Source organism: Sciurus carolinensis, chromosome 3 (assembly GCF_902686445.1).
Source record: "Sciurus carolinensis chromosome 3, mSciCar1.2, whole genome shotgun sequence".
In the NCBI taxonomy this organism is placed as follows: domain Eukaryota; kingdom Metazoa; phylum Chordata; class Mammalia; order Rodentia; family Sciuridae; genus Sciurus; species Sciurus carolinensis.
In genome coordinates, this window is record NC_062215.1 from 160783558 (window position 1) to 160801727 (window position 18170).

Consider the following 18170-nt stretch of genomic DNA (forward strand, 5'->3'; position numbering starts at 1 on the left):
TTCCGTCTAAGAACACAGATGCTATGTCCTTTTCCTTTATCGAGAACTCTATTCTACCAATTATTCTCCACCCCTCTTTCACAATCAGCCCCCTTTTCCCCTTATTCTTTCCTACCAGTATTTCTCTCTCCTTCTTTTGGACCAATGCCTCCTATAGCTATTCACTGGACTTACTTTAGTTCTGCATCCTTTACTCCCATCCACTCATCAACCTCCTTCAACCTGGCTTTGACCTTTTCTACCTCAGAGAAATTGCTCTTGCCAGGTTTAGGATGAACTTGGCTCAGTCCTCCTTTCAGTATTCATCTCAACTGCATTTGACTCTCACACCCCTGGTACCAGGACCAAAAACGTCCCCTGTCCTTTGCCCCTCTGATGTCACATACTCATCTTTTTCCTCCTTCCTCTTTGGATTCTTCTTCTCAGTCACCTCAGTTGGCTTCCTCTCTTCCCTTAAACAATACTGCTGTGCTAGGTCCTCTTTCTTCTTACCCTAACCAAATGCTCCCGGGAAACTTTGTCCACTCCCCTGCCTTCAGTGGCCATTCTTTTGCCAAGGACTTCTGCTTCTCTGTGCCCACTCGGTCCATTGCATTGCCCTACTCAACCCTATAGATGATGCATCTGGACATCAATTCAAAATTCCTAACTGTAATCTCATTCTCCTTCCCCCAAACCCTGCTCCTACACCAATGTTCTATATGTACTTAAATCAGATCCTGAAGGGCCATCTCCTATCTTACTCCACAAGCTCATCCACCATCACCTTAGAATCATACTGATTTCCCCTCCTAAGCATTGCTCACATCCACTTGCTATTGCTCATGGCTGCCACCCTTGTCTAGACCCCCACTGTAATTGCCTAGAATAAGGCAAGTATTGATTCTGTTGGCCTCTGCTTCAACTCATTATGTAATATGTAATATTTCACTAATTTGAAATCGAAGTCCAGTCATACAATGGTTTCAGCTGCCATTTTGATGCAATCCAAAACCCCAACTATAGTTTTTAAAAACATTAAGAGCTTGACCTTTACCCCTCCTCTGACTCTGCTCTGCAGTGTCACAAATGATCTCCCATGCCCTAGGCCTAGGGTACATGTAGTGGCTCTCCACACATGGCCTTTCACCCCCCTGGCCTCCTCCTTTCCATCACGTATCACTTCCTTGAGGTGCCCTTCTCTGATTTCTAACCTAAATTTAGTCCCTTTAGCATATGCATTCCTTATTTCATTTTTCAAAAACTTCATCCCATAATTTTGAATATCTGCTTTTACCATATTTGCACAGGAAGGAAATCCATTTGTCTCAACATTATATTTCTACTGACCCAGGCAATGGTTGGTTCTTGGTGGGTAGTTAGTATTTGTTTGTTGAATTTTAAATGATCAGTTTATTATTCAAAAACTAAATTAGCTAGCCTTTTATACAGCTTGTAACTCTATTTATACTAATCTTGTCATCATTTCTGTTTCACAGTTATGTGGTCTCTACAGGCATTGTTAGTTATACATGAAAGGAAATGTCACTTCCTTACTTGACCCAATGCAGATCTAAAAATGCTTTACTATATACACACCATGGAAACATCGACAGAGCATCTTTGGACATATTTTCCAAAAATGAAACAACCTATCATTTTTTTCTCTTTAGTTGTAAAATATTTTGTATCTTTGTACGTAATGAAAAGTTTTGTTTCATCTCCATTATGAAGTGTAGTTTGTGTGTGCCACCCACTTTGTTGGTCAGAGGAACTCATGTCCCATTCTGGCTCTCTCCAGTAAGGACTTCCATTTTAGTGCATTCATTCAAGCATAGTATTGTAAGGAAATGAAAATAAGTTTGCAATTTTTTCATCAATGAAATAGGCAGTTCTCAAAGATGATGTTAAAGTAATTGTTAGAAGTAGAAGATTGGTTGCTCTATAAAGTTTTATTTTTTATGTGAAAGTTAGGTAATGCTGAGTAACATAATCTTTTCTAAACTGTTTCAAACCCAAAGATAAATATATACTATTTTCTTTCCAGTGATAACTGACTTGTGTTTTGGAAAGAGAGGTCATTAAAGCATCCAAAATGATTCCAAATGCCACGTCTCACACATGACTCCTTGATTCTCAAGCTGTCATGTGGGTAAAAATCACACTTATTGAAGAAACACAATAATGACAGCTCGGAGGCTGATGCTGCAACTTGAAAGTAATTGAACCATTTAACCACCATTTACTTGCTCAGAATTTCTCCTCAGAAATGACCCTTGCTAAAAGCCTGTGTTCCTGTACCGTGCTGAATCCATTGCTTTTGGATAAACTCTGTATATTGTAAGGCTTCTTCCAAAACTGACACGAGCTATCTTAGCTTCTTGGTTCCCAATGTTTTATCAAAGCTCTGCCTTATCCTAAAGTAGTGACCCTCTGGTTTTAGTTTGTACCTGAATCACCTACATCCGAAGGTCACACCACTTGTGGGGGTCCCAAACCGAGACTTTCTGATTCAATATGTGCCTGGTGAGGGTGGAGAGTTTGCATTTCTAAGACATCCCAATGATGCTGCTATGGTGGGTCAAGGGCCTGGACTTTGACAGGCCCTTCCCCATGATGCCCAGCATTTCCTCTTGCCAAATTATGTAAAAATTACTCTCCTCTTGGCCACCTGTCCTCTCTTCCTTTCATTATTTCTTTCTTCCATTATTTTAACATGCCAGCTACATGTGTAATTTACATTTTCTAGTAGCCACACTAAGAGGGTAACAGAAATAGAATTAATTTTAGTTAATCCAGTAGATTCAAAATATTTTCTTCCAACTTGTTATCTAAAAAAATAATGAACTATTTTACCATCTTTTTCTTTTATGTTCAAGGTCTTTGAAATCTCTATTTTTTAGACTTGCAGCAGACTGTACTTTGGACTAGCCACATTGCAAACACTCCGTATCCACACAAAGCCTCGTGTCTACTGCAATGGGCAGTGCAGCCCTGTGAGTTAAAGTGAAGAACGTGAGAATTGGGCTCTGGTGGTTCTCTCCCTCACTGAGCCCATCTTCACCACAAATCCTCAGTTCCAAGATGTGCCAGATACAATCTTGATTTATCAACAAATTTTAAGGAAAACATATACATTGGTTTAAAATGCATGCCAATACCAGAATTTATCTCTTTATTTTTGTGCACAGGACCAAATATAAATGTGCCATGGTGCCTTACTTTAGTGAAGGTTGTTGTTTTTAAAGTTGGTTGTTCTCCTGCCCCTCTATCCTCCTCTTCTCCTCCCTCTGCAGCAGCTCCTTTTCCTACTAGAATGATCTACGTTACAGAACAGTATTTGTGCTTTATTTTCCCTCCATCCTCATCTAATCCTGTGCAAACACATATACAGAAGTTTGTCTACATTTGCTTTATTAAACTAGGATTATATTCTACCCACTTACCTGCATAATTGCTTTCTTATTCAATAATAACTCATAAAAATCCCAGCAAGTCAACTGGAGGTTGTAATTCATTCATTTTAATGACAGCAGAAGAATGCATGAAGTGGGGTACCATCATTTGTTTAATATTTCTGCTACTGGTGAGCATTCACTCTTTATCCTGTTTTTTCAGCACTAAGGAGAAAGTTGCAAAATACCACTCTATTCAAACTGATTGAGAGATAGATTATTAGATCTATGTATTTTTAAATTTTTTTTTATTTTTACAGACTGCATTTTGATTCATTGTACATGAATGGGGTATATCTTTTCATTTCTATGGGTGTGCACAATATAGATTCGTACCATTTGTGTAATCATACATGCACATAGGATAATGATGTCTGTCTCATTCCACCATCTTTCATACCCCTGCCCCCTCCTCCCTCTCATTTCCCTCTACGTAATACAAAGTTCCTCCATTCTTCTCGCACCCCCACCCCCACCCCATTATATATCATCATCCACTTATCAGGGAAACATTTGGCCTTTGGTTTTTTGGGTTTGTCTTATTTCACTTAGCATAATATTCTCCAATTCCATCCATTTATCAGCAAATGTCATAATATTCTTCTTCTTTATGGCTGAATAATACTCTGGAAAGCAATGTGGAGATTCCTCAGAAAATTTGGAATGGATCCACCTTTTGACCCAGTTATCCCACTCCTCGGTTTATACACAAAGGACTTAAAATTAGCATACTACAGTAACTCAGCCACATCGATGTTTATAGCAGCTCAATTCACAATAGCTAGATTGTGGAACCAACCTAGACACCCTTCAACAGATGAATGGATAAATAAACTGTGGTATAAATCTATGTATCTTTGACTACTCTTCAAAGAAGTTAGTTGGAATCTTTTTTGAGTCTTTAACTAGGTTTTCTCCTACCATACATGGATCCTTACTTTACAACGAATGAAAGCACTTACCATTAGCAATCTTGGAAATCCATTTTAAATCATTCTCCTAATGAACTCCTCCTTGGGCAACAAATGGTGCAGACAACGTAGCTCCTCTTAACCCTTCCAAGCCATGCACTAGTCACCTGTTGTCTTCATCCATCTGGCTTCCTAGTAAACAATAAGCAAACCTTGGGGAAATCCACAATGGTTTTACCACTATATGCCCACTTGCTTTGCAAAATAATGTTAAATACATAAACAAAATAACTTTCCTCATTCATTTTTAAAATAAAAAAGAAAGAGAAGAAACATTAGACTAGAAATCAAAGAACCTAGCTCCATAACCTATCCAAAATCCTATAGATTGTAACTCAGGTAATAAGAATAATTAGAATGATAAATAGCCAAAACTAACATACTAACATTTATTAAGCATTACTATGTGACAGGTACTGTTAATTCATTAATTAATTCATTTGCCCCATTGAAACTTTCATAAAGTAGATACTTCAATTATTTTACTATTTTTCCCACTTTAGGCCTGAAGACACTGAGTTCACACAGTCAGTTAATAACAGGAACAGGACTGCAGTGTGGATAGTCTGGCTCCAGGGTCCTAATCTCTTTTCCTTATCCCATCTCTCTGGACCTCTGCATCCTGAGCTCTAAAATGGATCTAGATTGCTGAGAAGAAACATGACAGTGATTTACAACCATTCAAAACTCTTACAACATTGGGCAGTCCTGTTTCCAAATGAAAATTTTCACTAAGATGATTCCATTATTTAAAGACAAAACTAAGTAGATGGCAAACCAAGCCAATGTCTGACCAGCTCTTGAAGGTGAGACTAGAAATTTGCAGCCAGTTAATGCTGAACCTGAACTTCATTGGCACTCAGAGGCTGCTGATTTGCCCAAAATTAGAAAAAGAGCAACCAGCCTTTATCTCTGTTGTGTAGCTTGACTGTCCTTCCTCTCTCGGCTCCAGCCCTTGCATTTTACTTAATTGGAACACCAAGCTATAAATCTTACATACTTAAGGGCCAGGAAACTCTCTGGAGCTCTCAGACTGAAATTTGTGTGGGAGTTGGGCAATATTGAATTTTCAAATAAAATGATTAACAGTCACCTTTAGGCAACCTCAGAGAAAGCAATGCTTCATGAATCTTGCCACCTTCATCTGAGGATGATTTTTGTTTTTAGGTTTAATAAAAAGGATTCAAAAGTAATGTAGGGATGAGAGAGTCGCTCCATTCCCACTCTGATGGCTCCCATTGTTAATTGGGATCTCATAGCTATTCTCTGTCCAGGATGAAGAAGGCTATCAGAACACGTCACTAGAAAGGTTTAAGGCATTTGGTTCAATTTTAAGTGCAATAATATCTAATTACTGGTTTTCATAGAAAGATTTTTCCTAAGATTTTAATAATTGAAATGGGTACACCTGATCAGAAAGCTTATTTGCTTTTCTTTAGCACAGTAACATATATCAGACTTCATGAAGCAGAGAATTAAAATCAGCTAAGAGGAAAGGCAGAACCCAATCCAATTCAATCACCAACTGAAGCCTACAGGACTACTATTTGCTGAAACAATGATTTAGATGCTCTGCCAAATAAATATAGGATGTTTATGGCTTTACACAATAGGAATCTGCCTCATTTATGCAGCAGGAAGATCATTTACAACTAATTTTTAAAAGACACCAAGTGTCAATAATGCATTTTCAAATCAAGGCCAGAGACTACAATATTCCAAAGTGGACTATTAAGCAATATGAAGTTGTTGTCAGAGAAGGGTTTTCAGGAACACCATACTAGTTTATGATCATAAAGCACCCATAAAGTGGTCATGACCAGCTTGGTTTTCTAGTCTCTGGGAAGTTAAAAGCCTGACTTTAAAGAGCATCTGCCTGGAAAAGTAACATGGGGAGGCCATCTCCTCCTGAGGAGTCTGTGTGTCAACTGGCTGCCTTCCGTGCTGATTGCTGGAACCACACTGCGTTCTTAGCCAGATGTGCTTCCGGGGAGCAAATCTTGCTTTGCAAGTACTAAGAGGTTGCATGAAGCTGTTTGAGGGGTCATTTCTCTGCCTCACAAGGGGATTTTGCAGCCAGACTCTCCCTTCTCATTCATCTATTCGTTCTACTTATTCATCCCTTTACCTACACACACACACACACACACACACACACCAGTAATTTAAACATCCTAGTTGTTTCCTTTTCCCACAACCATAACATCCCAGGTGTTATCAAATCTTGGAAAAAATGGAAAATCAGCTCCTATGCATACAAAAATTGTCTTCTGATATAGAGCATGGGGAAAAATGGCTGTATCCCAGCTCATTTTCTGATTAGCTATGTGACTTTGCAAAAGTCACTTGACATTTCTGTGTCTCATTGTCTCACCTGTAAAACAAAGAAAATAAAAGCTCATGTGAGGATAAAATAAGGTCATGCATAAAAATCTCTTTAAAAGAATTTTAAAAGCATTAACTGAATTGAGTATTATCCCCTGGGTCTGGATTTCATCTAAGTTTCCCACAAGAGAAAAACAGTACAGTCAGGAGTAAGAGAATATAGGATCATGAGTAACATGTGGAGTAAATAATAGCACTCTGAGGTTTGCCCTCATTGACCTCTCTTCCTGTCCCTCTTAGCACCAGAAATGAATAATTGCCTCCTATGATTTGGGAAATTCCCTAGGAAGAAAGCCTACCTCCCCACTAGAAAAGCTACCAATGCCAGGAATTCACGTTCCAGCCTTCCCTGCTGCTAAGGGGCAGGCACTTGACCAGGCTTTGTCTGCCAGACATACCTGCAGTGGACTTTGAATTATAGCCTAGTGATTTCTAGAAGCACAGACCCAGGTCACAAGACAGGGCCTATATGACAGCCAGTGTGCCAGTGGTTCCAGAAGCAGCATCCAGAGGCCCGTTTTGGTGATATTAGTGGGGGCAGCAGCTGTGTCTGGGCCCAAGGGGAGTCTTCACTGGGCCCAACCTGTGGCATAATTTTGACCCTTGCCCTGATTGTGTTACCTCCAGCTTGGTTCTCTTGACTAGTTTGGATACAATTTCCTTCAGTAAGTACTTTTTTAATGTTGTTTGACTAATGGATTCCTTCTCTACTCTCAAGAGCCTAGCATCTCAATCACATGGACACCATTCTGGTCCATTACGGGACCCCAACTAAACTGTCTTCCTGGGCTGGGGAGATAGCTCAGCTGGTAGAGTGCTTGCCTTGCAAGCACCAGGCCCTGAGTTCGATCCCCAGTATGGCAAAAATAAATAAACTGTCTTCCTGGAGGCTACCTCTGCCTGCCCCCTAGCCCTTTGCTTCCATCAAGTCACACACTTCCTGGGGCCTTTTCCCTTAGCACTTTGGTTTCTATAAGGCATAATCTGACCAATCAATTAGAGTCCACTGTGTTGATTGCTAACACTAATTTAACATTACCTCAGCATTTTAGCAGATGCGTTTAATGCCTCAAAGCAAAGGAGAAAAGAATGTGTTTTAGTGACTGTCAGGCATCTAGTCTTTGCCTGCAATCTCACAAGTCCTACATCTATCAAGGCAGGTCCTCTCCATTCCATCCATAGATGTTCCATGGACATACAGTGGCACTGGGGCAATTTACTCAATCAATGTCTTTTTCTCACAGCAATACACACACACACACACACTCACACACACACACACACACACACACAAACACACATACACACCTACAGAAAATACTTCAATGGTTTCACATTGCTTTAAAATAAAGACCCAAATCTTTAACATGATCAATAAGGCCCAGGCCACCCTGAGCTCTAACCAAGTGATATGCTCATAAATATTCACAACTTGTTTGGAGACAGAGTGAGCAACAGTTTAAAATGCTGATTTTTGTAGTTTTTTCTGATTTGGGTAATCTTAATACACCTATCTGTGGCCAATCAAGCTACCAAAATAATGGTGATTTCAAAATTCCTAAATATGTAGCAATTTCCTCCTGCAAGTCAACATGAGTTTTAAGCCCAGCACACCACCACCCCAACTTGCTTTTCCAGGTATTTCCCTGACCTTCTCTTACTGTGCCCACCACTACAACCCCACTAGCCTTTTCTATTTCCTTAGTGGGTCACATTTCACCTCCACCTCCCTCAGCACACGCATGCAACACAACAGACACACTGAACCTGGGCAGGTTCTGTTTCCACCCACAGTTCCATGACCTGCTCCTTCACAACACTTATTCCAGGTTATCTGTTTATTCCTTAAATATAATCCAGTAATGTTTAACCTCAAAACAAACATGTTATGTCCATGTACAAATATACCACAATGAATCCCTGTATATATAGATATAGATATATAGCTATAATATTATATATAATGATAATAATAATAGAAGAGAGATCAAAAGAGCAAGTAGACAGGCAGAGGGAGGAAAGGAAGGAAAGGGAAAGTACTGGAACAGGCGACTGATTAAATTATATTACATGCAAGCACAAAGATGGCATGATGAATCCCACTGTTATGTATAATTATAATACACCAATAAAAAGTAAAATCCATTAAAAAACAAGCACACAAATATGGATCTGAAGGAGGTGTGATCTGAATGGCTAACAATGTCCTTTTCCATTTACTTTCTATGCGCTCTTTTATAAGGGAAATTTCTGGGCTTATGGAGAAAAAAAATTTGTTTCAGTGGCTAAATGAATCTGCTTAGATCTTACAACCAAAAATATGAAGAGACCCTTCTATTTTCTACAGTTTTCTTAAATCCCTGGGTCCTTAAAGCTGGAGAAAATATTCCAAATGCTTTTCTTCTGATCTAGATACTCTGTGCAGGTACCCATGGTGGCCGGGGAAGCTGAGGTGGAAGATGGAAAGCGAGGCTGAGTTTGGGCCACCTTGCCAGTGCAGTTTTGCTTTCGTATACGTCATATATTTCTCTTCCTTCTACAATTTCTTGGGATGATTTCTAATTTGGAAAAAAAATACAAAAAAGTTTTTATATTAGATATGCAAAATAAATGCTCAGAGAAATTCAGAATAATAGGGAAAACTTTGTTTCATGAGAAAAATATTATTGGGTAGGAGTATTTCCACCTTTCCCTCTTTCCTACTATCTCCAACTCCCAGAGGGGAAAAAAAAATTGCATTTCCAATTTTAATCCTCTCTAAAAACCAGACAATACAGGTCATCTTTTGTATTTGGGTTACAAAGTGTTTGACTAAAGTCACATCTATACCATTGTAGAACCAAGACTTGAACCAGGTTTCCCAATATACAGGTCACTTTCATTATGCTTTTTGGTTGGTCTGTGCTTTGGCCAGCTTCTTCATTGCTGTGAACAAAAGATCTGAAAAGAACAATTAGAGGAGCAAAAGTCTATTTAGGGTTTACAGTTTCAGAGGTCTCAGTTCAAAAATGACTGACTCCATTGCTCTGGGCCCAAGGAGAAACCGAAAGATGTGGCAGAGGAAAGTAACTCAGGACATGGCAATCAGGAAACAGTGCTCATCAGGGACAATGTAGAAACTCCAAGGCAAGCCCCAGTGACCTATCTCCTCCAGTCATGCCCTACCTGCCTACAGTTACCACCCAGTTAATGTCTATCAGTGGATTAACCCACTGACTGGGTTACAACCCCCACCATCTAATCATGTCACCTCTGAACCTTCTTGCATTGTTTCATACATAAGCTTTTGGGAGACACCTCCTATCTAAACCATAACTGTCTGCATCCAGTACCAGTGGGAATTTCACTGCTGTCTTAAGAAATACCTCACTGCCTACAACCTCTTCTCCATGGGGAAATTTTTTGTTGTTTTGTTTTTAAATATGTTTCCTGGAGACTATATGAATGCACATGATAAAACCAGTAAATGCATAAAAATCAATAGATAAACAGTCTCACTGCTTTCTAGCCACATCCCATTCTTAGTATACATCCCCAGTACTAAAATGAATTGGATTTCTTAATTCTGACTAGAAGTTCAGGATCTGGGAAAAGCAAGACAGCAATGAACTCCCCAAATTTTGCCTCTTTTTCTGGGCAACTAGAAACCTCCTACCAGTAACAGAGATTCAAATTTCATTGATGCCACAGCCTGGCTATGTGATTTTGGGAAAGTTATTTTCTATCTGTGAAGTGCCATATCCTGAGGGTAAGAGTGTGCACCTTCTATGATATTTTAGTAAAAATTAAATGAGAAAAATTGCTAGTATGAAATCAGCATTGAAAAAATTATCACCGCGGGGTGCAGTGGCACATGCCTGTAATCCCAGCAACTCAGGAGGCTGAGGCAGGAGGATTGTGAGTTCAAAGTCAGTCTCAGCAAAAATGAGATGCTAAGCAACTCAGTGAGACCCTGTCTCTAAATAAAATACAAAATAGGGCTGGGGGTGTGGCTCAGTGATTGAGTACCCCTGAGTCCAAGCCCCAGTACCCACCCTCCAGAGAAGAAATAAGAAAGTATCACCATGCATTTTCATTGATTAGCAATATTTCTATACCTATATTACTAAGACTAGGCCTAATAAATAGAAATGACCTGATCTATAGGTTCAGAAAATAAGTTTGTTTTCAATGTATAACTAGATAGGTCATTCTATTTCATTCAGTTGAACAAACCTGTACTGAGTGCTTAATATTTGCCAAACACAGCATTAGTCCTGGACCATAAGAACTAACAGATATTCAGTTTGTCCCTTTGAGTTGCTGACAATATAGACGATATCAGACAGATAAGTCCTCCTATATGGTATTGTTTGTTTTGTTGTTTTTGGTATTAGGAATCGAACCCAGGACCTCATACATGCCAAGCACTTGCTATACACTAAGCTACATGTCCAGGCCCCTCTTCCATTCTTAAAGCTCTCTCAGGAAGATCTCACGACATTTTTTACAATCACCACATTCAACTTCCAGGTATCAGAGAAGTGTGTGTGTGTGTGTGTGTGTGTGTGTGTGTGTGTGTGTGTATGTGTGTGTGTGTATCTGTGTTCAATTCACTGAGAAGCAGACTATCTCTATTTCCTCTTTTCCGGCGCCATAAGAAAGAGTACACATTTGGTCACCATTCTTCACATAACAAGCCTTCATTCTCTGAGAGTTATTGAGTTATTCCTCTGTCTTCTCTTTCTAGATTAAATAATTCCAATCCCTTTAACCTTTCCTCAGAGGTCCTATTTGCCAGTCTTCGGTTTAATCATTTCCCTTGCTCCCTTCTGGAGCTTCTCCAAGTCGTCTGCATTAAAATATGTTGCTTTGCTACCGAGTTCACTCTTCAAAGCAACTTATCCCTTCACATAGACCACAGCAAAAGGAGAGCAGCCTCCAAATAAAAGGACTGTAGAGAGAGGTAAGAAAGATTTCCTAGGTAAGAACACTCAAGCGCTCAAAGCAAATTAGCATTTTCTGTCACCACTCTTAAGGAGAAAGGGCTAATGCCAGAACACTTTTTAAATAGTGCCACCATTCTGCCTGACAATTATCTGAATTACTTGTAAGTGGATAAGACTATTAACAGCAAACTGGAGATTTGCTGTAGTTATACCTGAGATTCTCAGAAGGGCACCAATAAAAATCACTGTAGTGCTAAAGTTAATAAGATCAAGCAAGGATTTTTGATTCTGTAAAATACCTCTAGTCATCAGAGTGACAGTAGAGAGCTTACCACATTATTTACAGGCAGTGCCTTTGGTCACTTTTGGCACATGCTAAATATCTTTCTTATATCCATCAAAATGATTAATATTTCTTGGGCTGAAAGTGCAACAAATTCCAATGACTCTTAAGAAATGATGTATAGAGGTTAAACCAATACATACCCATCACAGCATGATACAAACATGTGCAGAAAGGGGCAAGTATGAAACCAGAACTCTAGTACAACATCCCATCAAGTGTGCACAGTGACTGGTAAGAAATCTCTTCACACATTCCTCTCTCCCTTTTCCTCTTATTGTGTCATTGAGACTATGCAGCCTCCTATGCACGAGCAGTGTGCACATGTGCACATACACACACACACACACACACACACATGCACACGTGTGTACAAAATTCTATCAAATTTCCAAATCATCTAAAGAAACTATGAAAACTCTTCCTGGATAATATTCTGTTTCAGGGACTTCCATAGTTTAAAACTATTATTAAGAAAAAAATGTTTTCTTTCCCCATCTGGAAAAGTTAAAATGTACAATTGGGGTGAAAGTCTTGGTTGGAAGGGATGGTGGAGAGAGGAAGCATATGCATCCTCTGAACTGACTCTGGTTCAAACAGGTGGAGGCCATACCTAGTTCCATTTCTTAAGCTACCTGGGATCTGGAAAGAGCAGGTCTGGCCTAGAAAGGGTGAGGCTGAGAGAGGTCTATTAACTACAGACTTGGGAGAACCTGCTGTATTCTGGAAGATGCCTTAGCAAGTTCTCTGAAGATTCTCTCAGTTCTAGGTTCAAAATACACTTATGGTTTGGTGTCAGATTTTCCTGGAGAGGTGAAGTCACAAAGGCAATCATATATATCAGTGATTTAACTCCCCAGATTTACAGAATTAATACTATTATCCTTAAATAATCAGTGATTAGGATGGTCAAGAACTTACCATAGGATAAGAACAAGAAACACCCTCAGGGATAAAGGCAGATTGTTCATCAGTTGTTTGTCAAGAGTTGACCCAATGTATCTAGATTTTTCCATGCTCAGACACACGTTTCAACTGTTTATTGTCACCCAGTGAAGGAAAGTAATGTGTGCATGACTGAGACCTGGGAGCTCTAGCACAGTGGACACTCAAGGCCATAGCAAATGCAATAACTTGGTGTTGATAAATATTACGTCGTGGCTTAGGAGTTTTAATTTTTATCAAAGCAAGCCTCCAATAATGAACTGGAACTACAGATTTCATTTATTTGGTGATAAAGACAGTTTTCCTTGTCTTACCAAGTGGTTAGAAAGTGAAAGTAGGACAAGGTCATTGATATATGCTGCCATGTAACTTTGTAGTGGCTGTGGCAAGTGGCCAGGGACACTAGGCACAGCTCAGTACTTTCTCTCTTTCCCCAAACATGTACTTTAAAGACTTACACCAAATTATCTTTTAAAACCAGTGATTATACCACCCACTCTAATCCACTGTTCCTTAGGGAATAATATTTTTTCCATTTGAATTTGGAAAATATTATCAACTAATACTGAACACTAGCATCCCTACATTGGGAAGACTAAAAGAAAAAAAATGCAAAAAAGTAATTAAATAAATAAAGGAAAGGGGGGCAATATAGACAAGAAGTAAAAAATTGAGATTGGTGACTTTTTTAAAAATGCAACTAAAATGAATAGTTGACATCTGCAATAAAGCTTTTCTGAACTTGAAAAAAAAAAATTCCTGCTGACTTTCAAACCATTTGGGTCACACTTAAAAAAACAAAAAAGAAAGAAAGAAAAGAAAAAAGAAAAAGAAAAAAAAGATAGCCAGCAGATTAAAGGAACTCCATTTATAAAAATCAAATGAACCTCTAACAAAGCTTGTTTGGGGACATGAATAAATCATCTGGTTATGAATTATTCATTGTTATCAAGAAACAAGCTGGGGTTTCCAGGAACTGGGCTTGGGAGGTGCTGAATCTGGGGAGGGAGGGAGTTTATTTTCTCTCATCCACCACATGAAGGGAGCACCAACCATGGGCACCATCCAGTCCTGCAGACCATGCCAGTATTTCCATCACGTTTTAGGGTATGCTTTGGCAATCTTTACACCCCAGAGATTAAATAAAATTTAATCCATAGAACCTTAATTAAGAAAATTATACATACTCAGCAAGCAGACAATAAGATTCTTGAGCATTGTCTCACTTTTTTTATTAAATGCACAATATACATGGAAAATATGAGCTGTGTGCAAGGCATAGTAGGCTGAAAATTTAAAGGGAACACATAGAAAGTTCCTTGATGTTAAGTCGCTAGCAGAGCCTGACCTCCTCATTCATATCTTGGGGGATGGAGTCGTTCTTGGGGGAGAGGGATATGGGAGCAAGAACGGGAGTTTCCCAGATTTAATCAACTAATCGATGCATGTGTGTGTTCCAGGTCCAAACTGCTTTGCAGGAACTACAATAATTCCGGCTGGCATTGAAGTGAAAGTGGACGAATGTAACATCTGTCACTGTCACAACGGGGACTGGTGGAAGCCGGCTCAATGTTCAAAGCGCGAATGCCAAGGCAAGCAGACTGTGTAGGACAAATCCCAACCAATGACAAGTTCTTAGGAGAGGATGCTATGGCTTCTACACTGCACATGTTTAACACAAAACAAACAAACTCCTGCCAGCTACAACAGGGTCACCAGCAAAACCTTTTAGGGTTGACAAAAGTGAATATTTTACTAAGAGGAAATCTCTCTCTTTTTCTCTTGCTATATAAAATATATATGGTCTATAGCTATCTCAACCGCTTTTGTAATTACCAGTGCTTGATGGTGACTTGACGACCAGATTTCTGGAACAAAAAGAAAGAAATAGCCTTGCATAGGCTTCTTCCCTGGTGACGCCTCTGATCTGCCCGCTCACCAGGCCCCGATTTCCTCCATTTTTACTCTTCTGTGCATCCTCCATGCCATTTTTATCTTGTAGTATTTTTTTTCACCTTTAGAACCTAAAGGGCCAGATTTGACTATCCTGAAAATTTTGAGTTGTGTCAAAAAGGGTTTATTAAAGAAGCATCAGGGGGAGCAGGAAGATGCAAGAGAATCCAACCAATTCCCACCCCTGGGGGGAATATTTCGCCCCGTAGGCTAAGAAAAGAGGGGCGCGCACACTGACGGACCCTCTGGTGGACATGGTGGGCAACTGGTATTTTGTCCGTTATGTGGGGGCTCGTAATTTGATACTTACAAACCACACATTTCATACACAAATCCTTGAAACTGCCAATTAAAATTGAATGGGTAAAGAACACCAGGAGCTTGACTAAAGAGTCCAAAGAGAGACAGGTATTTAAAATGGTAGCATTAGTCATCAGACTTTTTCATGATGCCGAATTCGAGTTTGGTTTGTAACTAAACACACTGTAAACCCACTCTGTCATTGGGCAATATAAACACCAGAACCAGGGTGAGTAGCCCCACTGTGAATCTGAATCCTTCTGAACCTTTCGGACTTTCTCGTTCAGCTTTGGCTAGAAGCCAGAAGGACACATGAGCAGTTTTTATGGTTCAGGACTGTGTTTGCCATGTTACAGAAAAAAAACCACTCAGCCCTAAGTCTAAAATACAGATTCAGGACACTCTTTCCACCTCAAGTGCTGATTTAAATTAAAGATTAGGGTAGAGTGAGTCTTGCACAATACAATTCCATTTGTTGAACATTTTTTTAAAATGTATATATTAGATACTGAACTATTAAAGTGAACCTTTGAAGAGTCTCAAGGTTGCCCTGGCAATGCTGCTAGTATAGTAACAGAAAAAATAAAACATACAGGGTATCTGATGCCACCTCGATCCAAGTGCAAAATTTGTAATTCTGAGACCACATGGCATAGTTAGTCACTTATTCCACTCACCTGTCCTAAAAACCCTGGTGCAGATCTGATAGGGTTCTTGAGGAAACTTCAAGGTTGTCTTCATCACCAATGTTCTTTTTCTGCTCCCACTCCAACCTAGGCTTCGCAGTGGCTCCCGTGGAGTGCTATATTCTAGGTAGCTCAGGATGTCTCATCCTTAGTAGCGCTGACCTTTGGGCTAGACCACAATTTGTCAGTGGGGGCTGTCCTGAACATTTTTAGAATGTTTTGCCACATCCTTGGCTAGAAGCCGGCTGCAATCCCCAGTGGTATCTCTAGACATTGCTTAATGACTCCAAAGGGGTAGGGTGGGTGCAAGATTTTAACTGGCTGAGAGTAAATGGTCCAGAATAATAAGTAGAGTGGCTTCTGCCACAAGGGCAAGCTCTGGTTGCACGTGTGACTTGGGTAAGCCTCGGAGCTCTTTGGGTCATGCACAAACAGCAGCCCTGGGGGATCAGTCTCCTCTGTAAAGAGTGATGCTTCTAAAAGCATAGGTCCTCCTTCAGGACAATAATTTCTTTAGTCTCATCAATTGGTTTTTCATTGAAAATTGTCAGTCTCACCTCCCTGGAACCATCTTCTGTCATCAAGAAAGAGTTGTCATTTCCAAAATTAATGTGCTGATGAGTTGGACCTGACACTTTAATGCACACTATGCTTGTGTTATGATACAAATAGCAATCCCGGTGCCATTCTGAGGAAGAGCATCCCGCTGCCTTCCCTTAGAACACCAATTTGCGGCAAGGTTGGAGCCTTTCAGTTGCCACCATGGATACATCATATAGACAGTCATGAATCATTCATGAACAATTGTGCATGATTTATGCCTACACTCAACAGCAAAGGCATTCCACACTTCAGCCTCGTGTCTAGACAGAGACATATTATAGAGCTTTCTTTGCCCTGAGGTTGCCTGTTGCCAGCTTCAAAAATCCACACTCTTGGAAAGAAATAATAATAATAATAAATGACAGGAAAAAGGTCTGAAACCTCAGAACATATCATTAGTAGAGCCATGTAGCGTAGTACCTTATCTATTATTAAGGAGTTACTATGTCCTTTTTAGAAGACAGAAAGAGAGGGCAACCGGGAAGCTGAGGTACAGAAATTCTGCATCAAAGTCTTGGCACAGTGATAGTCACAGCAAGAATTTACTAGAATGGAGGATAACATCCATCGAGACACTCTCTTCAGAGGGTCTGCAGGAGGCAGCTGCTCAGTGGCCTCTGTTACCAGCTAAGAGGGGGAGTTTTATTGTTCTTGTTGAGTTTTTGGTTTCTGATTGCTTTTTCCCAGTTTCACTGCAAGCTCCTTCCTTTAAGACTCTGTAGCACTGACATTTTTCCCCTTTAGGGAGAGTGATAAACCTATACTGTGACAGAATTTCTCATAAACTGATCATCATTTTACAACTTCCTTCTACCCAGGTCATTGAGAAATTCTTTCCAAACTCTGAACAACACAGTTCTGGTCTGGTTTTTGTTTTGTTTTGATTTTTTTTCCTTTGAAGGCTTCATTCGCAGCCACACTGTCGCCTCTGTATTACCATTTCTCCTCTGCCTTTGGTTCTCTTGGTTCTCGGCTTTAACTACAGCTATGTTTGAATGAGGGATCAACATCCTGTTTGTCAGTCGATGCCTGTTAAAAATGATTCAGTTTCTAAAACCTTTGAAAAATGGTGTGCCTGAAAACTAGTGAGGAAAAAAAAAAAAAAACCTGAACACTAAACTGTAAAAAGGGGATTCTAGCAACAATATTTGATGTGTAAAAGAATATATTATTAAAAAATTATTTTGTTAAATATAAAGTGTGTTAATCAGCGAACATTGTTTGTGGTATATTTTCCTTCCCGAATCTCTCTTCTCCCTACCCTCATTATTTAATGGCTAGTTCTTGGTGACTTCTATCATCTGAAAGCACATGTGTCATTGGAGCAATGTTCAATTAGAATTAAGCATTTGCTTTAGCATTTGCCTGTGTACATTTTCATTTTTCATCACACAAAGGTCAACTCAGGAACCACAAAAGAGGCTCAAATGAACTCGCAGCAAATGGTAGGAAAAATTTTTTCTGACCTCATGTATATATTAAATACTAATGATAATCTATCATTATTGCATGTTCGCACTGGGATAAGCTCCCAGTCCATAGGATGCCTTCAACCCATACAACACACTTCTGAGGGAGGATCGCTCTTATTATGTCTTTGTCTTGAGAAAACCGGAACATAA

General features: G+C 39.6%; 1 protein-coding gene across 1 annotated transcript in view; it reads left to right on the top strand.

Moving 5' to 3' along the window:
* The window catches only part of Vwc2l (von Willebrand factor C domain containing 2 like), a 147836-nt gene extending 133092 nt beyond the window's left edge, over positions 1 to 14744 (top strand). Inside the window, exon 4 of the mRNA XM_047547741.1 lies at positions 14467 to 14744. Within this exon, the coding sequence (XP_047403697.1) occupies positions 14467 to 14615 (149 nt within the window). The 3' untranslated portion in view covers positions 14616 to 14744. The remainder of the gene's footprint in view (positions 1 to 14466) is intronic.
* Positions 14745 to 18170: the final 3426 nt, after the last annotated feature.